The sequence below is a fragment of the Podarcis raffonei genome, chromosome 9 (assembly GCF_027172205.1).
Source record: "Podarcis raffonei isolate rPodRaf1 chromosome 9, rPodRaf1.pri, whole genome shotgun sequence".
Taxonomy (NCBI): Eukaryota; Metazoa; Chordata; class Lepidosauria; order Squamata; family Lacertidae; genus Podarcis; species Podarcis raffonei.
This window is the reverse complement of record NC_070610.1, coordinates 74,731,583-74,759,043: the sequence shown is the minus strand read 5'-3', so window position 1 is coordinate 74,759,043 and position 27,461 is coordinate 74,731,583. Positions and strand designations below refer to the sequence as shown.

Sequence of the window (27,461 nt, the reverse complement as noted above, 5' to 3'; positions counted from 1 at the left end):
TCTTAATTCATGAAAAGATATTTAGTTCATAGGGTTGCCATATTCCCCAAAGTGAAAATCTGGACAAATCTGGAACACCCCCCCCCAAAAAATATTGTTTTTTGGGCTTTTCTTGGATTTTTAAAACATAAAAAACCCATAAAAAAACCACCCTACTTGCCACACACCCAGGTTTTCTCGGATATTTTGCCCATTCAGCAAAAATCCGCCCTGATGCCATTTTGCAGCCCAATTCGCGGATGCGTCTGGGAAGACTCAGACATATGGCAGCCCTAACTTAGGAAAGCTCTTTTCATGTCTATTTTCTCCTATTTCCCAATATAATATAATTAATATATAATCCCCAATATGAATCAATGGGATGTACTGCCATCTAAGCACGTGTAGGATTGCAGCATTAGGAGCACAGCAGTGAAAAAGCCCTGCTTAAACTCTGTGGGATTTCCTTCTGAGCAAACATGCATCGTCAGGCAATAAAAATGGCTGTGGTAAAGAAAACCAATGAAATAAATGAATGTTCTGCACCAATATAAGCTGAATAATGGAGACATATGTGTATAACAGTGCAGGTTGACATGCAGAAATTTAAGCCGCTAAAGGTTTTCCTTGAATGAAGACGAGCAGTGGGGAAAGATATAGGTCCCAGTTGCCTGTGGGTTGGACTACTATTAAGAGTGCAGGAGCAGAGCTAGTAATTAAAAAAATAAATGTGATAATCATATTACTATTTTCAGCTGGACGTTGCAAATTTACACAAGGTATTGCTTCCACCTTATCTTATTTTTAAATAGTTTTGTAAATCATTTTTCTAAAAGCTATATTACACAATTCTGCAAAGCGCACCCACAATTCATTTCCCCCTTCCATTGCACAATCCTTCAAGTCCTTTGGAGCGATTTATCCAAAAGCTAGCAGACCGGAAATGTTTGGGGAAATGGTTTCTTGCAAAATATTTGTACCAATCCCCTGAACAGAAGAATGCCACAAGGCCCTTCTTTCATGACCAACACACGTGGGAAGAAGCAAGTTGCAGGTCTGGGTAAGGGAAGCAGTCAGCCTTCACATTTTTATTTCTCCCTCTAAATAAGGAAAGAGGATTCGGATAAGCAAGAACATTCCTATAAGGGAATGGGATCACTCCTTTTAAATTTTGCTCAAAGGTCTGGTAACACAGGAACCTGCCCCACAAGTGCCCGTTTAGCTTCTTTGATCTGCATGTTGTTGTTTAGTTGTTTAGTCATGTCCAACTCTTTGTGACCCCATGGACCAGAGCATGCCAGGCACTTCTGTCTTCCACTGCCTCCCGCAGTTTGGTCAGACTCATGCTGGTAGCTTCGAGAACACTGTCCAACCATCTCGTCCTCTGCCGTCCCCTTCTCTTTGTGCCCTCCATCTTTCCCAACATCAGGGTCTTTTCCAGGGAGTCTTCTCTTCTCATGAGGTGGCCAAAGTCTTGGAGCCTCAGCTTCAGGATCTGTCCTTCCAATGAGCACTCAGGGCTGATTTCCTTCAGAATGGATAGGTTTGATCTTCTTGCAGTCCATGGGACTCTCAAGAGTCTCCTCCAGCACCAGAATTCAAAAGCATCAATTCTTCAGCAATCACCCATGGTCCAGCTCTCACTTCCATACATCACTACTGGGAAAACCATACCTTTTACTATACGGACCTTTGTTGGCAAGGTGATGTCTCTACTTTTTAAGATGCTGTCTAGGTTTGTCATTGCTTTTCTCCCAAGAAGCAGGCGTCTCTTAATTTCGTGGCTGCTGTCACCATCTGCCGTGATCATGGAGCCCAAGAAAGTAAAATCTCTCACTGCCTCCATTTCTTCCCCTTCTATTTGCCAGGAGGTGATGGGACCAGTGGCCATGATCTTCGTTTTTTTGATTTTGAGTTTCAGACCATATTTTGCGCTCTCCTCTTTCACCCTCATTAAAAGGTTCTTTAATTCCTCCTCACTTTCTGCCATCAAGGTTGTGACATCTGCATATCTGAGGTTGTTGATATTTCTTCCGGCAATCTTAATTCCGGCTTGGGATTCATCCAGCCCAGCCTTTCGCATGATGAATTTTGCATATAAGTTGAATAAGCAGGGAGACAATATACAGCCTTGTCCTACTCCTTTCCCAATTTTGAACCAATCAGTTGCTTCATATCCAGTTCTAACTATAGCTTCTTGTCCCACATAGAGATTTCTCAGGAGACAGATGAGGTGATCAGGCACTCCCATTTCTTTAAGAACTTGCCATAGTGTGTGCTTTTACAAGTGCTGCATAATGCACTCCCAGTGTAGCTGCACCTGCCCTTTGGAACTTGCTGCCTCTTGACATTAGGGCAGGTCCCCTAGAGGTACATATGGGTGGGGGGAAGTGTTTCATTAGGTACTGAGGTGGCAAGATAGCCTACCTCACAGGGCTGGTGTGAGGATGAAGTGGGAAGGAGGCAATGCTGCATGCCGCCCTTGAGCTCATTGGTGATGAAAGGCGCGATATAAATGTAACCATAATACACGTGAAACCACCACCTCATGTGCACGTCTGAATGCGCTAATTAGCGTTGCTGCGTGTTTTACTGGGATAACGTCGTCAAGTGCTTTTTCCTCACACTCTTTGATGTTTATTTTCTTTTTCATCAATTTCCTCACTTGAAATCTGAACATACCAACCCCCACCCCGCGCGCCCCAAATCTCTCCTTGCTGGGTAGCCATGGCTACCCGATGTGCCATTCGTCCGCTAGCTCCGCCCTTTTGTCGACAATCCTTCTTTCTCAGTGGAGGATAGGCCCGTCGCTCTCCCTTCCGGAGGAGCCGGTTGGCTACGACGATTCCGTTACACGTCCCGCCTCTTGAGGCCCTGTTGTACCTGTATTTGCGTGCGTGTGGGTTGGCTCCTTGAATCGGCGGCTTTTCATTGGCGTGATTCGTTCTCCCTTGCCATTCATTGGAGGGATTTGGATCTCTCTTTTTTTTGCGCCCACCCCTTGGAAGACTTCGCAAAGCCGCATTGGACATTTTCGCCCGTCGCTCCGCGCAAGGAAAGCTCTGATTGGTAGGCGGTTTGCTTCTTCCCCCACCCCTCAAGGTTTCGCGGAGGGGAGGAGGCGGCGGCGAAGGCGTTCGGCGCAAGCGCAGTGCCCGCCGTTTCCGCGGCGAATGGGGCCGCGTTGCGGATGGAGCCGCTGCAGAATGGAAGCGGCGAGGAGGGAGAGGAGGCGAGGCCGCCGCCCCCGGGCGCCATGGCGTCGGGGCGCGAGGCCGGACCCCCCGCGGAGCAACGGCTGAGGCGAAGCCCCGCCCCTGCGGCCCTGGCCGGGCGGCGGCGCAACGGCGCCTCTGGAAAGGCGGAGGCCGCGGAGCGTCGCGAGGAGCGCGCTGGCCCCGCCCCCCGGCCGCGCCTCGACTCCCTCCGCAAGAACCGCCCTCGTGAGTGGCTGCTAGGGGGCGCCGGAGGGGCGGGGCTTGTCCGGGAGGGCGGGGCCTGGAGAGGGGGAGGGGCCTCGCGGGGTTAGGGCGGGGCTCCCTATCAAATAACTAGGCATGGCTTGTCTTGAGCTTTCATTTATTATTATTAAAATTATATTAATGTTTGTTGATTAAATTTGCATTCGATTTAATTATTTCATGAAATTTATACACCGCTAGATTGTGTAAAAAACCCCAAAACCCTCAAAAAGATAAAATGAGGAACCATATTTTGCTCTTTTCAGGGTAGGATCGGATTTCACATTGTTACCTTATTGTTCTGACTTCCTTCCACCTCCATTTTATCTCTCTTACTGCATTTGCAGCCCACCTTTTTTCTCTCCCTCCCTCCCTTCCTCAGGTCCATTTTAGTGTCAGGACAACCCCATGAAATTGAAGCAAAATAAAAAAATTCCTTCCTGTAGCACCTTAGAGACCAACTAAGTTTGTTATTGGTATTTAAGGTGCTACTGGAAGGATTTTTTTTATTTTGTTCCAACTATGGCAGTCCAACCTGGCTACCTACCTGTAACTAGAACCCGATGAAGCTTAAACAATTTGAAAATGCAGAAAGCAAAAATAAAGTACAGTGTAGTAATTTAAAGTAGTATACTGGCTATGTACTGCTCCTGCTGCGGATTACATCTACAGTGGTACCTCGGGTTACATACGCTTCAGGTTACATACGCTTCAGGCTACAGACTCCGCTAACCCAGAAATATTACCTCGGGTTAAGAACTTTGCTTCAGGATGAGAACAGAAATCGTGCAGCGGCAGTGCGGCAGCAGCAGGAGGCCCCATTAGTTAAAGTGGTGCTTCAGGTTAAGAACAGTTTCAGGTTAAGAACAGACCTCCAAAACGAATTAAGTTCTTAACCCGAGGTACTACTGTAAACCTAACAAACCCAGTGCAGATAAACCAAATGGAATGGCATTAAAAGGCAGAGGGGAGGCCTTTTACAGTTGCAGGGGAGCCACTATTTAGAGAACTCTGTTGCTGGTAGCCACTTGTACCTCAGATGGTTGAGGAACCCAGAGATGAAAGCTTAGTGTAATGCAGAGGCAGGGAATCAGCTAAAATACTGTGAAACAGTGCTATGAGATTCTGTGTGAAGAATGCCCTGCGTATTTATATACTACACATTCATGGACTTTCATAAGTCTAACAGAGGAAATCTTGTTTCTAGATGAGATTTTTTAAAATACATAAACAATGGACTCATGTATGGCATCACCAACTTTAGTACGTGTGCATTTTTTAAAAATCTCATTTTGAAGACCAATTCTGTATCTGACATTACACCACTGCCATCTTGTTCATTCTGTGCATATAATGGATGCCACATGGCTTACGCCATAAGAAACTCATTTATCTTAAATGATGCCATGAGATCGTTTGCTGAAACAGGTTTATGTGGCTATTTTTCCTGAATGTACAAGATGTCAGCAAGCTGAAAAACTCTGGAATTCATTGTCTGAATAAACATGAGGCTTCTATCAGGATGGCAGGCATGAAAAAGCTGACTCTGAATCTTGAGCCTGTCCATAATTATTACAGAAGAATCTTGTGTTTGTAGCTCGAGAACTAGGGCTAGATGCTCTTCTGGTTTAATCAGTCTAGAGTTGAAAAGAGTGTGGCTTTTTTCAAAAAAGAATATGTTTATGAGCTAGCCCTGCCTTCTGCAACTTGGTGCCCTCAAAATGTTTTGGATTGCAAGTCCCATCAGCCCCAGTTGCCACATTCTGATTTAGAGGAAGTGGTGGTGTTCAGTGGGAAATGCCTAGATAAGGTTGGCAGATGTTTGCTGGAGGTCTTGAGTAGGGCAAAATCTCAGTGAAGGTGCAAAAGGAGAAAGTAAAAGGGGGAAGGAGCTGACGGGGTGTCATTGTTGCAAATGGGGTTCAAGAAACGATGCCATAAGACTGCCTTTCTTGTGCAGTTGCATGTTGCAATTAATTCGAGCTGAAAGGGATGTTGACACTTAGCTGCAGAAATCGTGCCTGGTTTGCTGTGTTCAAAGGGTTGCTTTGCATATTTTCAGCGGCTCCCTATATCCCCCTTCACCAACTATCTGAATGTTAGGTTGATGAAATAATTACATAATTGCAAATCCTCCTGCTGCAGCTGATAAACTGCAAAGAAAATGGAGGCCCTGGCACAGGGGCTGGGAAAATTTGTTTCTTTGGTTTAGCTGCAGTTTTCTGCATCTCAGGACTGTTGCTTGTTTGAATGCTGTTAGTCATGCAAAAAATTATGCCAGACACACAAATCTGCCTGAATTGTGCTTGATCATTATCCTTGCTGGGATACAGCTGTTAATCATGTTGCACATCTGTAAATACTATTCAGGCAGTTTCTGGGGTGATACTAGATGATGCAGTTCAATATGTTCTGAAGGTTTAGGTTTTTTAAAGTGTGATTTGAAGCCATTTTGGTAAATCTAGCCTTTTCCTCACTTGCACCTGAGCATTTGGTATATAAGGTTCTCGGGCATCTTTCCTACCTGAGAAGTAAAACATTTTGTTGGTAGGAATCATGTCTACATAAAGCTACATATGCATGGCAGTTGTGATGGTGTGGAAATGGCTTTTTGTGCATGCTTGATGACAGTCTAGGTACTCAGCACAGGTAGAAGCAAAACAAATGACTCCTTCCTTGGAGGTTTTTAAGCAGAGGTTGGATGGCCATCTGTCATGTATTAGTTGAGATTCCTTCATTGCAGGGGGTTGGACTAGATGACCCTTGGATACCTTCCAACGCTACAATTCTATGTTAATGCCTGATATGAGACACACATATGTATAAAATATATTTTAAAAAGATATGAGACACATGTTGTTCATATGGTCATGCTTTTCAGATTATTGTCTTCCAATGAACTACTCTATTCCCAACTTTTGAATGAAAAGTGTAATGTCGGTGGACAACAAAAGAGGTTTAAAGACACTCTCAAGGCAAATCTTTAAAAATGTAGTATAAACAACGACAATTGGGAAACTCTGGCCTGCGAGCGCTCCAGTTGGAGAACAGCCTTTACCAAAGGTGTCGTGGGCTTTGAAGACGCTCAAACTCAGGACGCAAGGGAGAAACGTGCTAAGAGGAAGGCACACTAGGCAAATCCACACCATGATCAACTCCCACCTGGAAACCTATGTCCCCACTGTGGAAGGATGTGTGGATCCAGAATTGGCCTCCATAGTCACATACGAATACACCGTTAAAACTGTATTCATGGAAGACAATCTTACTCGGCTACGAGTGATCGCCAAAGAAGAAGAATGAGACACAGTTCCTATAAAAATGCAGCTCCTATAAAAGAATTGGAGCCCCCTTCATAAAAGTCCCTCTCTCAAAGAAATGCAATGCAGCTGGGTCTGTTTTTCCTGCTATTAAAAAAAAAGAAAAAAGGTCTAGCCAATGGAATGTCACAAAGCAGATATATTGCAGGCCTTCAGTGGAGGCCAGCTTGTGGGATGAATTCATTTTATACGTGAGGCAGGATTGGAGTAACTGAGCCTGAAAGTACAATGGCTGCAAGTCATTATCCTTACCTTCTGCCAAGAAAATGTCTTGGTTGGAGATAGTATCCCTTTCCACCCCACCATCCTCATGCAGAATTGATTTGTGCGCCAGCACTGGCTAGGGGGAGATCACACGTCCTAAAACAGAGAGGCTGGAGGATCGTGGGGATCCTGACAGTGGAAGTTGCTAGTTCTTGCCAGTCGTCCCCCACCGCCAGACTTCAAAGGCACATGCAGCAGTAGTGTTCTTTGTGTGTAAAAGAATCAGGAAGACAAGTTGTTTTAAAAACAAGAGTATTTTGTATAAGTGTAAGTTGTGCAAGACCAAAATTGTGGTCTTTGGGAAACATAGCCCCAGATTCAAATGGAAAGTGGACCAGCAGGAATTTGGAGTAAGAGTGTTCCTTTAGGCACAGTCGTGGAAGGGACATTTGATTTGTAAGTCCCGTTGCCTCTCAGTGATGTCCTCCTCTGTCTCCCATGTTACTACAACTTGGAGTCGACCAACGAAGTTGACTGCTGGGGGACTCAAGGCAAACACAGTGAGGAACTTCTTTACACAGCACATAGTGAAACGATGGAATTGACTTCTGCAAAATGTGACGATGGCTGCCAGTTTGTGCGTGGCTTTAAAAAGGGGGTTAGATCAATCCATGGAGTCTAAAGCTATCAATGACTGCTAGTCATGATGGCTGTGTTCCTGTTTCCAGTCTCAGAGGCCTCGTGCAGGGGTCAGCAAACTTTTTCAGCAGGGGGCCAGTCCACCGTCCCTCAGACCTTGTGGGGGGCCGGACTAAATTTTTTTTGGGGGGGGGGAAATGAAGAAGAAGAGTTTGGATTTGATACCCCGCCTTTCACTCCCCTTCAGGAGTCTCCAAGCGGCTAACATTCTCCTTTCCCTTCCTCCCCCACAACAAACACTCTGTGAGGTGAGTGGGGCTGAGAGACTTCAGAGAAGTGTGACTGGCCCAAGGTCACCCAGCAGCTGCATGTGGAGGAGCGGGGACGCGAACCTGGTTCCCCAGATTACGAATCCACCGCTCTTAACCACTACACCACACTGGCTCTTCCTATGCCCCACCAATAACCCAGGGATGCATTTTAAACACTCTACTCATGTAAAAACACAATGATTCCTGGACTGTCTGCAGGATTTAGAAGGTGATTGGGCCGCATCCGGCTCCCGGGCCTTAGTTTGCCTACCCGTGTCTCATGCCTCTGAATGCCAGGTGCTGGGAATGACAGTGTGAGAGGGCTGCTGGTGTCTAGCCCTGCTTCAGCTAGACAGCTCAGTTGGTTAGAGCATGGTGCTGATAATGCCAAGGTTTCAGGTTCGATCCCCATAAGGGACAGCTGCATAGTCTTGCATTGCAGGGGGTTGAACTAGATTGGGGTTTCCCTGGTACATGACCCCAGTCAAGCTTGCAAAAATCTACCATTTGCCCGACAATAAATGTTGGAAATGTAAGGAAAATGAAGGTACATTCTTTCACCTTTGGTGGACGTGTCCCAGGATTAAGGCTTTCTGGGAAATGATATATAATGAATTGAAAAAGGTATTTAAATATACCTTCTTGAAGAAACCAGAGGCCTTTCTCTTGGGCATGGCCGGCCAAGTGGTGCCAAAGAAGGACAGAACTTTTTTCATGTATGCTACAACAGCAGCAAGAATACTTATTGCAAAGTATTGGAAGACGCAAGATCTACCCACTCTGGAAGAATGGCAGATGAAACTGATCGACTGTATGGGATTGGCAGAAATGACGAGCAGAATCCGTGACCAGGGAGAAGAGTCGGCAGAAGAAGACTGGAAAAAAATTAAGGACTATTTACAGAAATATTGTAAAATTAAGGAATGCTGAATGGTGTTGGATTGAAATTGAGTGGTTTCTAGCTGTAATGATATAAAGGAACATGGATGGGAAAAAAGGGTTTGGAAAATAAGGTAATATTATAAGCTGTAATGCTTTAAGTTAAGGATTTGCTGAACAAATAATCTTAAATGGAATACAAGAAGGGGAGGTATGAGGAGGTCAGAGAAATTTGTTATTGAAAAGTATGCTTTATGAACTATATGTGGTTTTTTAAAATCTCTTTGTTTGTTTGTTTTTGTTTGTATAAAAGGTTGGAAAATTTAATAAATATCTTTTAAAAAAAATAGATTGGGGTTTCCCAAACTTGGGTCTCCAGCTGTTTTCAGACTACAGTTCCCATCATCCCTGACCACTGGTCCTGCTAGCTAGGGATGATAGGAGTTGTAGTCCAGAAACAGCTGTGGCCCTGCCAACCACTGGTACGTGGCTCCACCAAGAAAATTACCGCAAGGCAACGTTGCCCTTGAAATGTTCTTCTCCCGTTTTAAACATTGGCTTCTTTTAGGAATCCTTGTGAATCTAGGAAGCAGCATTTAATACCTCTTCTGTACGTGGCCGCAGAGGAAGCGAGGGAGAATGCATTTCTCACTCTGGCAAATGTACTTAATGCTTCTAATTTCCGCTCTTCTTATGCTAGAACAGCAACAAATAGTTCTTAACACGGCCATTAATATGTGCTTGGGGTAGTTTCCTGAACTGTTGTTTTAGCTTTGATTTTGAGAAACAGGTGACCTGGTAACATCACTTGCAACCACCTTCATTCTGGTTTACTGACTGTCTCATTAATAGCATGGTTTTGGGGGGGGGGTAATCTGGAGCGGTAATTGTAGTTTACAGTCACTATCTGTAGTGCTATTTATTTCAATGGGTTAGTCAGGAACAGCTGGTTGGCATATATGGATTTATACACCATGTACGTTTAGCTAATGGGCAGGCCTTGCCAGGTCAGAAGTTTGGGTATAAATGTAAAAACAAAGAACTGTTCAAATTAGTTACTTATAGCAGGCATTTCCAGCCTTGAACATTGGAATGATCAGATCTTCCACACCTGGCTTTGGTAATAAAACTAGTCGTTTTGTCTGCAGAGGGTGTTAATAAATTCTGTTGATTTTGTACTTGATGTGTGTTTTGTGCACTTTTTCCTTTAGACTCTCTTTCCACTCAGCTTCCCAACGCTCAGCCTTCTTGCCCACCCCCAACTTCCTTTCTCTTATGCATTTGCAGTTCTTTTCCTAATGTGGCAGAAACCATGTAGCTTTGCCAAGTTTCTAATTCATGTGTTGATGCTAGAATGTATGTGAACATTCTGCGGTGTCATGACAGTTCAGCAAGTGGTTGGGGTGAGCCCTTGTCAACTGGGGGGCGGCAACTGGGTTTTATTTTTATTTATTAAATTTGTATACCGCCCTTCATCCGTAGATCTCGGGGCAGTTCGCAGCATAAAATTGCAAGATCAGTTTAGTCTCTTTAGAAATGTACAGTGGATGCTCGGGTTGCGAATGTGATCCGTGCGGGATGCACGTTCGCAATCTGCACATGCACGGGTTGTGATTCGGTGCTTCTGCGCATGCGCAAAGTGTGATTTAGTGACTGCTGAAACCCAGAAGTAACCCATTACACAACCTGAAGCGGCTGTAACCCGAGGTATGATTGTATAATAAAACACCACTCTTGTAATGATCCCTTTTCTCCCTTATTCCTTTCAGTCTTTCCTTGGTTTGGCTTGGATATTGGAGGGACCCTGGTGAAGCTAGTGTATTTTGAACCAAAAGACATCACCATGGAGGAGGAAGAAGAGGAAGTGGAGAATCTGAAGAGCATTCGGAAATACCTGACCTCCCACACTGCCTATGGCTCTACAGGCATTCGGGATGTTCACCTTGAGCTAAAGGACCTTATGCTGTGTGGACGTAAAGGCAATCTGCACTTTATACGCTTCCCTACTCATGACATGCCTGCTTTTATTCAAATGGGCAGCGAAAAGCACTTCTCAAGCCTCCACACTACCTTATGTGCCACAGGAGGTGGAGCATATAAATTTGAGCAGGACTTTCGCACAGTATGCAATTTTTGGCTTATATATTTTTAAGCTGCTATAGCACATGGTTAAAGCTTGCAAAACAGAGGTGCTGCATGTCTTCATAACCTCTGCAGCAGCTCTCTTTTGTAATGCTGTTCCCTGATTTGAGTGTAAGGGCAGTGTGAAGTTGGTCTCTGCCAGGTGTGAGAAGCTTTTGGCCCGATAAATGTTGCTGAACTACAACTCCCATCATTCCTGGCCATTGGCCATGCTGGTTGGGGCTGATGGGAGTTGTAGTTCAGCAGCATTTGAAGGGCTGGGCTTTATCTACACTGATATGAAAAATGCTATAAAAATGCTTTAAAATTTAGCTCTCAATGCAATTGGCCATTGGTGATGGATTGCTGCTCTACAGCGTCCTCTGGTATCACATTTCTGTAACGCCCTTATAATGTTATAATTAACCAGTGTAGCCGAGTCCCTGGTTTGCTAGATGCAAACTTTAACATTGTTCTTGCATTCCATGAAACAAAACTTCCATGAGAAAAACTCTGTGAGCAAGATGATTCTGCCAGCTATTGCTGCTCCATCATTGCCATCTCTTCAGGATCTTAACACTGCCTTCGTCAGCCTCTGTTACTCTCTAGGTATTTTGGACTACAACTCACATTGGCTCGTGCGGATAGCAGTTGTAGTCCAAAATATCTGGAGAGCACCAGGTTGGTGAAGGCTGGCTTAATGTAGGACAGCTGACTAAAGAGTTTGTATTGCACTGATTGTAGTGGTGACTGCGTTGGCTTCACCGTTGGGTTGCAGGTTTGGTGTGCGCACAGAATGCTGCTGATCAGAACCATGTTAGAAATGCTTTCTTAGGTAACCAAAGACAAGTGAGGGGGAAAGCAGTGAAAGGAGTTCCTTTGCATCCTCTCCATGTCTGCTTCAGCAGCTGTTCTTCATTCATTAGGCAGCGGTGCTGGTTTACGGCATGCCTATGATTTCACTGTGAATCATAGAATTTGGTGTATTCAACAGACCTTTGCTTCTCAGCTGCTTCCTCCCTCGTTCTAAACAAAAAAGAAAAAGAAAAAAAAGAGAGAATTGTATCTCATATTTGCTGGGAAGGATGAATGTTGATAGTTAAATGTGGGCTAATTTAACAATCAACTCTCATTCTTTCCAGCATCTTTGAACTATGTTTCTCTGTCTCTTTTGTTTTTGTTTACATCATTAGATGTTTCCTGTTTTGTGTGTGTGTTTCTTCTACTGTCCTGCCCATCCTGTTTTTCAGTTTCCAGAGATTAAACCTTCATGAAATCAGACTTCAGCGCTGTGGCTAAGCTACTGGTGTTTGGTTTCAGAGAGCCTAAATCATAATCCTCCGTGAGGGCTGCCGTTCCTTTGCCTCATGGCTGTTTGCCCCATTTCTCCATTTGCCTCAACTCCTCTGTTAGTTTGCAGTTACTGGACTCGGTTTATTTTATTAAGCTATTTTTACCCAGCAGTTGCCAGGGCCCTCAGAGATGCTTTAAAACACATACAGTTCATAAAAGCAATAGAATCAGCTTATAATAAGCATGCCCCCCCAATAACCCACCTTTCATCAAAGCAAATAATTGTTTGCCGGTTTAGCAAACTGGCATAGGTTTGAATAAGCCCATTTTGCTAGCATTGATGGTGGTGAACTTTCAGGCTTTGCCATTTCTAATACTGAAACTCAAAGGGTCCTCATTTGTGGTTGGCCAGTGTTCCTAGGTGCTGAGAGAGAATGGAAGGGGGGTGGGACCTGTAAGCTGCTTGATGAAACTCTCCAGGACTTCCTTGGAGTGTTTCAATATCTAGTTTTCTTCAAAGCTTGTTTCTCCAAACAGGTGAGTGACCTCCAGCTTCGCAAAATGGATGAACTGGACTGCCTTATTAGAGGAGTGCTGTACATTGATTCGGTTGGGTTCAACGGACACTCGGAGTGCTACTATTTTGAGAACCCAACCGATCCCGAGAAGTGCCAGAAGCTCCCCTTCAACTTGGAGAACCCCTACCCTCTTCTGCTGGTGAACATTGGCTCCGGGGTCAGCATCCTGGCCGTCTATTCTAAAGACGATTACAAGCGGGTGACTGGGACCAGGTGAGCTTTGAAAGCGTAATGCTTTCCCTTTCAGATCTGCTAAGCGAGTCGGGTCCACGAATCAAGAGACTTGCAGTCCACGTGCATGGCTAAGTGATACCTCTGGCGTCAGATGGGCACAGTGCAGCTGCGTCATGTACAGTGGTACCTTGGGTTAAGAACTTAATTCGTTCTGGAGGTCCGTTCTTAACCTGAAACTGTTCTTAACCTGAGGTACCACTTTAGCTAATGGGGCCTGCCGCTGCGCCGCCGCCACACGATTTCTGTTCTTATCCTGAAGCAAAGTTCTTAACCCGAGGTACTACTTCCATGTTAGCAGAGTCTGTAACCTGAAGCATCTGAACCCGAGGTACCACTGTAGCTGCTGAGGCTGCAGTTCTGTTCATCTGGCAGCAAGGCCTATTTACCACAATGGGACTTATTTTGGAGAAAACATGCCTCGGGTTGAGCTGCAAGAGTGTCATCTGCTCCCTTTTCTCTGTGAGGATGCAAAAAAATAAAGGATTTTGCCACATCCTCACATCCCTCATGAGGCTAGCATGGAGGCCTGTGCCGTGACGTTGTCTATTAACTAGTTAACTTCATTTTTGCTGGGTTAAATCACAGGCGTCTTGTCCTGCAAGTTGTTGGTCTTCTCCTCCCGCTCCACCCAGCGCTTTCACAGGATGGTAGAAGTGATTTGTGCGTCTTGTTTGTTTGCTAGCCTTGGAGGAGGAACCTTCTTTGGTCTCTGCTGCCTGCTGACTGGCTGCTCCACCTTTGAAGAGGCCCTCGAAATGGCAGCCAACGGGGACAGCACCAAAGTGGACAAACTAGTGCGGGACATTTACGGAGGAGACTATGAGAGATTTGGGCTGCCCGGTTGGACGGTAGCATCCAGGTAAGGCCGCACCTGGTGTTTCAGTAGGGGGCATGAGGCAGCTTGAATAACTTTTCCCCATCTCTTTGTTTTTGGCAACCTGGGAAAAGGTGGATTCTGAATGAGCCTCTGAATGTCAGTTTTGGGAATTGCAAATTGGGAGAGCACTGTTGAGCTCATGTCCTTGCAGGCTTCCAGTTGGCTACTGCAGACTAGATGGGTCTCTGGTCTGATTCTGCCGTGAGCCTTCCTTAAGTTTTTATGTTTTTAGCTATTGTAGTGCACTGCATTTAATTGTTTTGCTCGCCCAGATCCTTTTGACATGGGGTAAGCTAAGAATCAGACAAACGAAAACTTGTGTCAACCCTGAAACAGAGCAGCGGTTGTCTTTATTTTGCTTCAGATGAATGAGCATAGGAAGTACCAATAGGACCCAAGAGAAGAATTGTGTCTCTAAGGTTCTTATGCCCATATTCCCCAGTTTATAGACTGCTGGCTTCCTCAGGCTTGATGAGCCTGTCTTGTAGCCTGTGGAAGTGTGGGCTTGGAAGAGGGAAGTGAATCAGGCATGGGACTAGCCCAACTTTCACTCCAGTGCCACTTTTAACTGGCAAGGGGCTTCAGCTCAGCACCTGAATGCATGGAAATTCACACTTAATCCTGAGGGTGTTGGGTAGCAACTCTTGGAAAAGCTTCTGTGGACCCAGTAGAATAGACTCGCTCCCACGAAAGGTGGTGGACTATCCTTCCTTAGAGGTTTTTAAGCTGAGGCAAGATGGCCGTCTGTCAAGGATGATTCAGTGGGTTGGAGTAGATGATGCTTGGGTCCCTTCCAACTCTGATTCTAGGAACTGAAAGTTGGCAATCCCGTATGTTTCTCATGTAAATGGATTTTTAGGTGGGGGAAAAATTGTGCACAATTTTCTGTCCAGCTTTGGAAACATGATGAGCAAGGAGAAGCGAGAGGCAGCTAGCAAGGAAGACTTGGCAAGAGCGGCTTTGATCACCATCACGAATAACATCGGCTCCATAGCACGGATGTGTGCGCTTAATGAGGTATGGAAAGAGAGGAGCCGGGGAGCCAGTCGAGGGAAGTGTGTGCTTTTCAGTTCCTCACGGTCCTGTTGGTGGTAGCTGGGAATGCCTTCTGAAAGCACTATCTGTCTTGTTGTGGTCTGTCGTGAATGAGCAGCCAACTGTTTTGTGCTTCCCACTTTGCTCCTCTCCTGCCATGAGCTGGATAAATAAACCAGGAATCTTTGGTTTCCCATTACATCTGAACGAAAGATGGTGGTTGGCTGCTCATTTACAAACCACAGTCAGCAAACTGCCCCTTAAGCTGTGGTTTGTGGTTGGCTTGCTGGCTGTGGCTTCTTAGGGAGTAGCAAAAGCCAGGATCCCTGCTTTGAATGTTTCCCGCCTTCCTTTCACACGGGGGGGGGCATGTTTAGGGTTGGGGGGAGCAAAGTGAGAATGATCAGGCAGCATGCACAATAAACACTGATAAACCAGAGAGTCTGGCTTAGCGTTGTGTGTGAATGTGAACAATGAGTAAAGAGCTGTCTTTTTGCTCCGATGAGCAGTGAGAATTGCTGATTCTGAGGCCCTGCACTGCACAATGGTCCAGCAATGCCTCTGAGCCACTTCCTGTTGCTGTCGAGATGTGCTGGGCAGCATTGACTAGGGATATTGTAAACCTGTTCCAAGCCAAGCTAAATAATGTTTTCAGGTTTCCGATGAACCCCACTGTTAGATTGTAAACAGTACAGAGAGCTTCCTTTTCTGAGGGTAGTCAGGAGAGACAGACAGGAGGATCTTTGGAGTCACTGCTGCTTCTAAAAGGGATAAAACTCCCTCTCGAGGCTGAGGACTTCAGCCGAGGAAGAGGGAGCAGGCCAGGAAGTAAGCTGTCTTGCAGCAAGAGTTACTCCTCCTATCCCAGCTTCTTGCATGGCATTACCCGAGCTTGGTGCTTTCAGCTTCTTTACAGTGCTGCCTTGTTGCAATCATGTCAAGCAGCATTGTACAGGGCTATGAAAGAGCCAGGCCCTCTCATCTTTTGCCTTGGGGCATCCGTGGCGCAGCAAGGAAGGCTAGCATCCCTGCCGCTGTAACCCATCGCCTGATATAACAGCAGCTCCAAAGAGAAGCCTTTGGGGGACACTCAGAGGAGGTGTGAAGGATAATTGGAAAACCAGAGGCAAAGGTGACACTGTGGTAGGAAAGGGATAGAGGAGGAAAGTGGTAACAGCCAGGACTTCAGCTTTACCTGATCTCAATTGCCTGCCTTCACCCCAGGTCTTAAGGTGAGTCGCTGATGCAGAAGTTATTTCTGCAAGGTAAAGGTAAAGGGACCCCTGACCATTAGGTCCAGTCGTGGCCGACTCTGGGGTTGCGGCACTCATCTCGCTTTACTGGCCGAGGGAGCCGGCATACATCTTCCGGGTCATGTGGCCAGCATGACTAAGCCGCTTCTGGCAAACCAGAGCAGCGCACGGAAACGCCGTTTACCTTCCCGCCAGAGCGGTACCTATTTATCTACTTGCACTTTGACGTGCTTTTGAAATGCTAGGTTGGCAGGAGCAGGGACCGAGCAACGGGAGCTCACCCCATCGCGGGCATTCGAACCACCGACCTTCTGATCGGCAAGTCCTAAGCTCTGTGGTTTAAACCACAGCGCCACCCGCGTCCTACCTTCTGCAAGGTAGCTTGCACAATAGATATTGTGCTGACTTATTTCTCCTCTAGGATGTGAACTTCACAGCACCCTACCCACCGTTGACCACTCCAGTCCCCCTCTCTTACTGGGCACAGCTTCTCCTGTCCCTAGATCCCAGTTCTCTCTCCACTGATCCCTACTTGCCAAAGCAAACATGCCACCACCTTCACAGCAGGCGCCCTGACAGTTAATATTCTGTGACTGACACTTGCCCATCAGCAGTAGCTCAGCCAGGGAATAAGACAGGACCTTGAAGGCCACCAATCTTAAAACGTTTTCTGTCCACAGGATGAAAACCAGCAGAAACCCCCAGGAATCATCTGTTCAGTTATTTTGCTCAAACGTCTCTTCTGTGATGCCTGACCCCCACTTCATTATCTCGTTCTCTATCCTAGCTTGTCCCATTTTGCTGCAACTAATTTCCACACCGCAATCTGTTCTCTCCCATCTGGACCAGGCTTGCACCCTCTAATAATTGCTTAGCTCCTGAGCTTGGTGCTAACTTGGAAATGCAAAGCAGTGCAAAGTGGGGCTCGGGGGATATGATGCTCTTAACTAACTTAAACTACTGGGAAATGTTGGTCGTTGAGTGAGACACAAAGGCAAGAACTAAATCGGCCTTCGGCAGCCTGGTGCTCTCCATAGAATGGACTACAGCTCCAGCCAGCTGGGACTGATGGGAGTTGTAGCCCAACGACATTGGGGGCTGCACTAGGTTGGCAAAGGCTAAACTAAATCAAGGAAATGGCAGGGTGCATGTTTTAAGCGTGTTTGTTACTGTGAACAGAGATGTCAAGAGTCTTAACACTCCTTCCCCCTCTTGCAGAACATTAATCGGGTGGTTTTCGTGGGGAACTTCTTGCGTATCAACACAATCTCGATGAAGTTTCTGGCGTATGCTTTGGATTATTGGTCAAAGGGGCAGTTGAAGGCCCTGTTTCTGGAACACGAGGTAGAGTCACACTGAAATGCAAGCGCTCTTCCTCCCTCTCTCCCTCCCCCCCAACTATAGCCAAGGCGGGGTAGGGTGGGTGGTAACCACCCTGCAAATAGATTATCCACTGTTTCCATCTTTTGAATAAATGAAAGGGGGGGACCTGTTACCATCTTTTATTTCAGTGCTGTGGCTCTCATAATCTGACAGTTCAGTAATCCTGAAACTCTCTCTTTGTAATTATTATAATAATTAACTGGATTTAGAGCTTAACTATCCTGAGGATGCAGGGCGGTGAATAGCAATTTAGTAGGTCATATAAAAGGAGCAAAGAGGGGAGGAAGTGGGGTAATACTCAGATATGTGTGTGTGTGTGTGTGTGTGTGAGTGAGAGAGAGAGAGAGAGAGAGAGAGATGAACTTAATAAAAAGAAGCCCCCCCCCACACACACACTGAAAGCAAGGAGTTCATCTGAATATGAGGGGCTTGTGAGGAGGAACTCGGCCAATCTCAGAGGAAGTGTGTGACAGGGTCCTTGTTTGCCTTTCTGGCTTGGTGTGGTCACACATAGTGGTGTTTTTTTTCTTTTTTCTTTTAAAGGATATCTAAGCAAACTACCATCACTTTAAAATCAAAGTAATAAATAGGCCAATCTTGATCTTTGGGGCAAGTGTATTTTGACAAGCAATCTGATCCTTTGCGTTTGTGCTGGTTCCTTTTTTTTAAACAGGGCTACTTTGGAGCGGTTGGAGCTCTTTTGGAGCTTTTGAATACATCCTGATTCGAGGTGGAGCCTGGGCCCGGGTTTTGCTGCTGGCAACGTCTACACCAAAGGGAACATCTCTGTTCATTTAGCTTTATTTGTAAGTGGGGGGGGGGGGTCTTGTCTGTTTGACAAATAACAGGAAGAAATAGTGAGTGACCTCCGCGATCAGTGCCGAAAAGGACAAAGGTGTGTGTGCTTTTTAAATAGCATAATCTGAATATAAACTAGTTTGTAAGAAGCCTATATCTGTTTATGCGAACTGTATTTGTCTTGCCTCTGGTAAAATACACGTTCAATCAGTCTTGCTTTGAGCAGCTCGTGCCGTGAGGTGGCTGAGAGGGGGTCAGGGGCATGGGTGGTACAGGTTGTACTGTTCTGAAAACCAGCCTTTGCCAGCCTGGTGCCCCTGTAAGTTTTGGACAGCAGCTGCTGTTTTTGGAGGACACCAGGTTGGCGGAGGCGGCTCAAAACCTATTTTTAAGTTCTGTTTTTTTTAACTTTCTAATCTTGTATGGACTCTTATTAATTTTCATCATAGCGCTGAACTGTGTAGAATATGAAAACACACTTGAGATATTAAATCTATTTTTAAAAAGAACAGTGTGCAGCCTTATTGCTTTGAAGAAAATTGCTTTCCTGCTTGCGTTCATGTAAAGAAATTGGGGAGAAGGAAGGGGATCTGGGGAAGAGAAGGATTTAAGCCTGCATTCCCAGTTACGGCGACACAATCTGTCAATTTCCTTCTTCTGAAGAAGGGGAGGGTGGGGATCAGAAGCAATCTTTTCGGGCTGCAAGTGGGCATCAAGCTGAGCCCATCATGTAGCATAGAGTCACTCTGGTTCCCAGAATGTTAATGGACTACAACTCCCATCACCCTGACCATTGGCTAAGATGGGTGGGGCAGATGGAAGTTGTAGTCCAACAACATCTGGGGACCCAAGGTCAAAGAAGATGGCTCTAGATCAGGGTTTCTCAGACTTAGGTCTCCAGCTATTTTTGGACTACAGTTTCCATAATTCCTGACCACTGGTCCTGCTAGCTAGGAATGATGGGAATTGTAGTCCAAAAATAGCTGGAGATCCAAGTTTGGGGAACCTTGCTCCAGATTACACTTCAGAAGATATGCTTTCCCCTGTGCCTTAGAAGTACTCCCCCCCCCCCAGCAAGGCAGCAATGTGCCCAGCAGAAACAGACATGGGTGCATCTCTGATCCCATGCTGCAGCCTAGACTGCAGACCCTCCTCCTTGTACCATCACATACCAAACATCCATACTGCCACTGCTACCTGAGGCCCGCGAGCTGTAGATGGACCACCTGTGGGTTGCGTGACCCAGTTATTGGGCATCTGTTGTAGTTGTTACGAGTAGAATTTACATGCCAAGGCAGTTCACAAATAAATAAAAGCCGACAGCATCATAACAAGGATGAAACAAAAAATACAGCTGCCTGTAATTAAAACACATAGTAAAACAAGTACATAAAACACCTGTAATTAACATCTTTTGAAGCAGCAAGGCAAGAGATGAAGGAAACGTTTGTCTAAATAGGTGAGTCTTCAAGAGCCCGCGGAATGCCAATACTGATGGGGCCTTTTGACATTTCCATTGCAATTCTAGGTTGGGTGCATGTGCAGGCTGACTCACAGTTCTCAAATTCCCTACCAGTTGTAACTATTAAAAAGGCACAGAAAAGGATTGTGGGTTTTTGGTTTAACGGGCTGGAGATCTTTTTTTGAGCGAGATGGTAGGAGTTTTTAAGCACTGAATGCTTCCTCCAAGCATTGATTATAAAAATAATCTCCCGAATTGCTAGTTTTGTTGATGAACCATCTAGATGCTAACAGTAGGCAATTGAAACTCTTGGCTCCCACTGCAAGAACACTGAGTGATTCTTCCCTCTTGTGCTACCTTGATGAACATGGGGGCCACACACAATTTAACAGAGGGATGGACAACCTTTGAGCGACTGAGGGCCTCACTGACACATGGTAAACCCTCTTGAGTGTCCACATAGCTTGGTTTAGGTGAAGTGGAAAATCAATACTTCTTTATCTGTATACCTGAAGAAGTGTCTCCACCCCCATCATTCTGCATGGACTCTGAGGTCCTCCTCTGAGGGCCTTCTGGTGGTTCCCTCACTGGGAGAAGTGAGGTTACAGGGAACCAGGCAGAGGGCCTTCTCAGTAGTGGCGCCCGCCCTGTGGAACGCCCTCCCAGCAGATGTCAAGGAAATAAACAACTATCTGACTTTTAGAAGACATCTGAAGGCAGCCCTGTTCAGGAAACTTTTTAATGTTGGGCAGGGTATAAAATCATTATCATCATCATCATCATCATCATCATCATCATCTCAATCTGAAGTGGTTCTTTCCGTAAAGGTAAAGGTAAAGGTACCCCTGCCCGTACGGGCCAGTCTTGACAGACTCTAGGGTTGTGCGCTCATCTCACTTAAGAGGCCGGGAGCCAGCGCTGTCCACAGACACTTCCGGGTCACGTGGCCAGCGTGACGAAGCTGCTCCGGCGAACCGGCACCAGAGCAGCACACGGAAACGCCGTTTACCTTCCCGCTAGTAAGCGGTCCCTATTTATCTACTTGCACCCGGGGGTGCTTTCGAACTGCTAGGTTGGCAGACGCTGGGACCGAGCAACCGGAGTGCACCCCGCCGCGGGGATTCGAACTGCCGACCATGCGATCGGCAAGTCCTAGGCGCTGAGGTTTTACCCTCAGCACCACCTGCGTCCAGGTTCTTTCCTTAATCCCCTCTAAACACATTCTATTTCTATTTGACATTGCAATAAAATTTGATTCATTTGTACCTGATGATTTTCCCTCTCCTTGCTCCCAAATCCCTGCAAATCCATATACTTGTTCTCACCAATGTGATCGATAGGTTAATAGGTGAGGCTGACTTCATTACCTCTACTGCTTCTCTTCACTGCTGGCTACTGAAGGCATCCAGCGGGAGAAACAATGCAGCAGTGAATCAAAGTAAATAGGCCACCAACTGGAAGAAGGAACAGGAAAGAACTGTGGAATTGTAGAGTTGGAAGGGACCCAAGGGTCATCTAGTCCAACACTCTGCAATGCAGGAACCTCAACTAAAGCTTCCATGGCAGATGGCCATCCAACCTCTGCTTAAAAACTTACAATGATGGAGAGCCTGCCACCTTCCAAAGGGAGTCTGTTCCACTGTCAAACAGCTCTTACTGTCAGGAAGTTCTTCCTGATATTTAGTAGGAATTTCCTTCCTTGTAACTTGAAGCCATGGGTTCGAGTCCTGCCCTCCGGAGCAGAAGAAAACAAGCTTGCTCCATCTTCCATGTGGCAGCCCTTGAGATATTTGAAGATGGCTATCATAGCTTCTCTCAGCTACAAATCCACATTTTACCAGCTTCTCTTTTTATTATTATACATTTTTATTTATTTTTTAACATATCAGTTCCAACAGTCAAACAACATATCACCTTACACAGTGTTTTAGACTTCCATCAACACCTCTGATGATTTTCCGTTCTTTATCACTTCTTCTGCATTTCTTAATTTCTATATTGCATTTAATTGTCCTTAACTAATAATTCTTTTCATAGTCTTTCTTGTAATATTTCAGATAATCCACCTTACAAAACTTCTTGCAGTCCTACTAGCGCAATCTGTTCATCACATTTTACCAGCTTCTCAAGAATATCATGGAGGTACTTTGGCAGTATCGTACTGCTTTACAGACACAGCGTTCCCACATTAGAATCCTGGGAACTGCAAGGGTGCCCTGTTATGCTCATGGAGCTAAAATTCCCAGAGTTCCCTGGGTAGAGGGATTAATGATTAAACTGCTCTGAGAGAGGTGCAGGGGTCTCTTAACAACTCTCAGCAGTTTTCCTTTTTGTTTTGTTTTTTACATAATTTTGTGAATCTAGATTTTCAAGACAGCCTACAAAAGAGAACCATAAAACAAACATAAAACAGATCAGAAACAAAAGCAACAGTAAAAATACAAAAAGCAGTAGATATAAAATTGGTTAAAATCCTGGACAATCTTACTCTTTTTGAGAATGTCTTAAGACGTGGCTCTCCAGGCAACCCAGTCAGGTTGCAGCATATAAATAATAGTAATTATCATTAAGAAAATCTAGAGAGTGGCTGGGATATTTAGAGAAGGACATCTGGTGCCAGACTTAAGAAACAGGTAGGTTCTTTTTTTAAAAGAAAAGAAAATAATATTTTCAATGAATATATATCCCTTCCGCAGATACCTCTGTGATGGCATTAAAATATCCTGTTCTTCAATAAAAGCGAAACCAGATTGTATCATTTTGGGAGATGTCCTTGGTTAGTCTCCAATGGTACGTCAGAACTGTTAACAAACTATAGTTCCCAGGATTCTTCAGAGGGAAGCCATAACTGATAATAAAATGGTATAGATGAATAATAATAATAATAATAATTTATTATTTATACCCCACCCATCTGGTTGAGTTTCCCCAGCCACTCTGGGCGGCTCCCAATCAAGTATTAAAAACAATACAGCGTTAAATATTAAAAACTTCCCTGAACAGGGCTGCCTTCAGATGTCTTTAAAAGATAAGATAGCTGCTTATTTCCTTAACATCTGAAGGGAAGGCGTTCCACAGGGCGGGTGCCACTACCGAGAAGGCCCTCTGTCTGGTTCCCTGTAACCTCACTTCTCGCAATGAGGGAACCGCCAGAAGGCCCTCGGCGCTGGATCTCAGTGTCCGGGCTGAACGATGGGGGTGGAGACGCTCCTTCAGGTATACAGGACCGAGGCCGTTTAGGGCTTTCAAGGTCAGCACCAACACTTTGAATTGGCTCGGAAACGTACTGGGAGCCAATGCAGATCTCTCAGAACCGGTGTTATGTGGTCCCGGCGGCCACTCCCAGTCACTAGTCTAGCTGCCGCATTCTGGATTAATTGCAGTTTCTGGGCCACCTTCAAAGGTAGCCCCACGTAGAGCGCGTTGCAGTAGTCCAAGCAGAAGATAACCAGAGCATGCACCACTCTGGCCAGACAGTCCGCGGGCAGGTAGGGTCTTAGCCTGCGTACCAGGTGGAGCTGGTAGACAGCTGCCCTGGACACAGAAGTATTCCATTTCCCCAGGACAAAAAACACTAGAGCAGCTGGGCCTGAGGTGGTGACAGTCCTGGCAAATGCCCAGCTCAGTTCTCTTCCCCAATTCATTTGGCAAATGAAATAAAAATGAATTATCTCCGTACGGATGGTTAAAAACACCCTTTTTGAAAGAGCCGGGGTCTTGAGAGAAGTCAGCCGTCCTACCGCAGTGATATATTTCTGGCAAATGCGAAGTAGGTCAAGGGGAGCTTAAGCGCTTAAATGACTTTGTTCCCCATGTTTTGTCATTAGTAAATAGTGCATCCCATTTGAAGAGAGCAATTATTGAAGAAATACGGCAGTTGATTGGTGGGGGAGGGCTGGGTAGAGCATTAGAAAAATGTGGGAATGGGGGAAGAAAGAGTGTTGCATTTTGGCTGGAAACTCCCGGAAGGTTGGGGATATGGGGAGGGAAGTGATCTGGAACAAAGAAATGGTGGAATCATAGAACTGTAGAGCTGGAAGGGACGGGTCATCTAGTCCAGCCCCCTGCAAATCACAGCAAAATCTTTTATACTGAAGGACTGAAATACAGTGGTACCTTGGGTTAAGAACTTAATTCGTTCCGGAGGTCCGTTCTTAACCTGAAACTGTTCTTAACCTGAGGTACCACTTTAGCTAATGGGGCCTCCTGCTGCTGCCACGCCACTGGAACACGATTTCTGTTCTCATCCTGAAACAAAGTTCTTAACCTGAAGCACTATTTCTGGGTTAGTTGAGTCTGTAACCTGAAGTGTCTGTAACCTGAAGTGTATGTAACCCGAGGTACCACTGTATACTTGGAGTCGAGAGTGGATTTCATTATCTTTGTCCAGCTCATAGTTGTGAGGAGGAATGGAAGTTCCCCCAGAATGTCTGCTTTATATACCGGTACATTATTTACACATTGGGCCCCCACGTGATTGGCTAATTCTGGGAGTCTCCAGTAGGCCAATCTGGTTGCGGATTCACTTCCACCTGGAGCTGGATTGGGTGGCTCCTGTGGACCAATCAGACTGCTGCATTCTGAATCCTATTGTTCTAGGGTCAATTAGACTGCTGCATTCTGGATCCTATTGTTCTAGCACCAATCAGACCGCTGCATTCTGAATCCTATTGTTCTAGGGTCAATCAGACTGCTGCATTCTGGATCCTATTGTTCTAGGACCAATCAGACTGCTGCATTCTGAATCCTATTGTTCTAGGGTCAATCAGACTGCTGCATTCTGAATCCTATTGTTCTAGGGTCAATCAGACTGCTGCATTCTGGATCCTATTGTTCTAGGACCAATCAGACCGCTGCATTCTGGATCCTATTGTTCTAGGACCAATCAGACCGCTGCATTCTGGATCCTATTGTTCTAGGACCAATCAGACTGCTGCCTTTTGGATCCTATTCAACTCAGTATATAACAAGGACAATGGTGACTTTTTAAATATTTAACACACCAGCCCCATTGTAGCACCCTGCTTGTGGTTAACGCTTAGCTGGAATGAAATATTCAACACAGCAATAGAGAAATTAAAATAATAATTTGTCAGACAAATAAATGAGAGGCACAGTGGTATATGGTTACCAAGCTCTGGCCTCCCTCCTGCCATTATGGCCAGCACTTATATTTCCTCAATCCAGCCCCCTTTCTCCTCCCTTTGGCTGCCTCTGTCCAATCAGCCTGGTTGAAATTCCTATTGGCTGTTTGCTAGAACCAATCATAAAAGATACACCCATTTCCTATTACCTTTTATGGGAGACAGAGAGCTATATTTTCTTCTATTTATAAATGCCAAATAAGTAGTCATATATCTTACATTTACCTCGACCAGGCACCTTAATTACCAGATAACCTTTGGCCCCTCTTGCCCTATTCCCTGAAAAACAGATGGCTAATGGTTCTAATTTTATCTTAAACAGAGATCTTGGGTTCATCTCCTCACACACCATCTATGAAAGATCTCCTTCTTTGGAGGTCTTTAAGCAGAGACTGACAACCATATGTCAGGAGTGCTCTGATGGTGTTTCCTGCTCGGCAGGGGTTTGGACTCGATGGCCCTTGTGGTCTCTTCCAACTTTATGATTCTATGATTCTATGAAATAAGAATCTAACATTTCTTACTTTCTAAATCCTTTGCATAATTACATTTAAGCCAATATATTTCATAACATATATAGTTTTTTAGAAGAAGGGGAACTTAGTAAAAGCTAAGCTAAATTCTAAGTTCTCTAAAGATTCAAAGCAGTTTCAGAGAGCTGCTTTGCCTAGTCCAGCTGCTGCTTCTATTTGCCCTTTTAACCTTATGAAAATGTGGCTCAAGTCTCTAATGGGAGGCACAATAATTCTTACTATTTACCAACTCTTAATTGTGTTTTGCAACTTGATTATTCTGTAATTTGTCTGGTCAGTGTGACCTTTTGCTCCTAGCCTGTAATTTCCTTTTACAACCCTGAAACACTGCTATAGATCAGGGGGGCCCTTGATCAAGAAGATAAACAGCTGCCAGAGTATGGTTTCTGCCTGGCATGAGAGATACAAACATTTACAAATATATATTTTTTAAGCTCATTTTAAAATACAAATCTTGATCAGATGCCTCACCATACCTCATAATCTCTTAAGGTAGACCAGAGCTGAAAAGGCAGCATTCAGAAGCAGCCTACTGTGTCCAGTTCTGGGCATGCCAATTTAAGAAGGAAGTTGACAAGCTGGAAGGTGTGCTGAGGAGGGCAACCAAGATGATCAGGGGTCTGGAAACTAAGCCTTATGAGGAACGGTTGAAGGAGCTGGGTATGTATAGCCTGGGAAAGTGAAGACAGAGGAGATATGATCGCCATCTTTAAATATCTCGAGGCCTGTCACATGGAAGGTGGAGCAAGCTGGTTTTCTCTCACTCTTGGCGGGTAGAACCCAAACCAAAGCCTGCAAGGTACAAGGAAGGAGATTCCGACTTAACATCAGGAATAATTTTCTGGCAGTGGGAGCTGTTTGACTTTGGAATGGACTCTCTTGGGAGATGGTGAATTGTTCTTCCTTGGAGGTTTTTAAGCAGAGGATGGACGGCTGTCTGTCATGATCTAGTTGATATTCCCACATTATAGGGGGTTGGACTAGATGCCCCTGGGGATCACTTTGACCCTACAATTCTATGGTTCTTTTTTTTAAAAAAAATTAATTTTTATTAAGAATTTCAACATAACAATCAAAACATACCATCTTCATTTCCCTCCCCCATTTTTCCCTCCCCCTCCCCAAGAAGAACCCTCCCTCCCCCCTAAGACTTCCCTCAGCTCCTCTCTCTGATTTTTCAACACATGTTATTCTCTGCATATTGTAAAATTGTAAAGATCCTTATCTGTCTATTATGTTAACAATCAATAAATTTGTGTCTGTTTATTCAAAACCTGCCAAGGAGTCCAATTCATTTTGTTGTTTTTTTAAGTAGCTTGTAAAAAGTTCCCATTCTTCTTTAAAGTCACAGTTGTCCTTGTCTCACAGTTTGTATGTCAATTTCGCCAGTTCTGCATAATCCATCAATTTCTCTTGCCACAGAAAGAAAGAAAGAAAACCCCTACAATTCTATGATTCTAACAAAGGTATACCTTTTGGACCAATTTGCATCTGCCCCTGGTAGCATAGCCAGCAGTCAGGGATGGTGGGAAGTGTAGTTTTAAAAGTATTTGGGAGTGCAACCAGCTTAGGGAACACTCTTCAGAAACATGATTTAAAGAGAGAATGTTTTTAAAGCTGGGCTTTTGCTGACAAAGGCTCACTCTGCATGTTGTGCAGGGGATGTGGTCCTATCTTTTGAAACCTGTGCAACACCCCCCATGAGGCCTGTTTAAAAATTTGCCAGCTTGTGCTCACCTGTCACGGGGGTGGCAAGAGAAAGCCATTCCTTTCAAAGCTTTGCTTGTTACTCCTCGGAGTCACTGGAGGGCAGCAGAGATCCATCCAATAACACTTGCTGAGAAAAAAGGTCTTTGCTGTGGTTCTTTGCATGCTAAAGTGACGAATGCAGCCTTCAACGTGAACTGAGGACGATGCCTAGTAATGAAACATTGCCTGGCAATGGAACCACCTCGTT

The 27,461-nt window shown here is 45.2% G+C and overlaps 1 protein-coding gene and 1 long non-coding RNA gene across 5 annotated transcripts; both read left to right on the top strand.

The window, feature by feature from the left end:
• Positions 1-2,940: 2,940 nt before the first annotated feature.
• Positions 2,941-18,874, top strand: PANK2 (pantothenate kinase 2). Of its 4 annotated transcripts, none has more exons than XM_053402072.1 (7): positions 2,941-3,048; positions 10,563-10,915; positions 12,745-12,998; positions 13,702-13,878; positions 14,790-14,913; positions 17,403-17,528; positions 18,241-18,874. In XM_053402072.1, exons 2-7 carry the CDS (start codon positions 10,637-10,639, stop codon positions 18,289-18,291), a joined length of 1,011 nt encoding a protein of 336 aa, XP_053258047.1. In that variant the 5' UTR covers positions 2,941-3,048; positions 10,563-10,636; the 3' UTR covers positions 18,292-18,874. The 4 variants fall into 4 exon arrangements, with proteins under 4 accessions (XP_053258047.1, XP_053258044.1, XP_053258046.1 ...); XM_053402069.1 differs by lacking the exon at positions 2,941-3,048 and adding an exon at positions 3,095-3,422; XM_053402071.1 differs by lacking the exon at positions 2,941-3,048 and having other exon boundaries at positions 10,660-10,766.
• LOC128420509 (uncharacterized) lies at positions 14,934-17,312 on the top strand. The gene is made up of 2 exons (XR_008332058.1): positions 14,934-16,196; positions 16,562-17,312. It is a non-coding gene; the product is annotated as an uncharacterized LOC128420509 (long non-coding RNA).
• Positions 18,875-27,461: the final 8,587 nt, after the last annotated feature.

Excerpts from the sequence above, each read along its gene's own strand:
- PANK2 (XM_053402069.1), top strand. The coding sequence starts at position 3,170 with ATGGAGCCGCTGCAGAATGGAAGCGGCGAGGAGGGAGAGGAGGCGAGG. Across the intron at positions 3,423-10,562 it reads CCTCCGCAAGAACCGCCCTC|TCTTTCCTTGGTTTGGCTTG; the intron begins GTGAGTGGCTGC and ends TATTCCTTTCAG. Across the intron at positions 17,529-18,240 it reads CCCTGTTTCTGGAACACGAG|GGCTACTTTGGAGCGGTTGG; the intron begins GTAGAGTCACAC and ends TTTTTTAAACAG.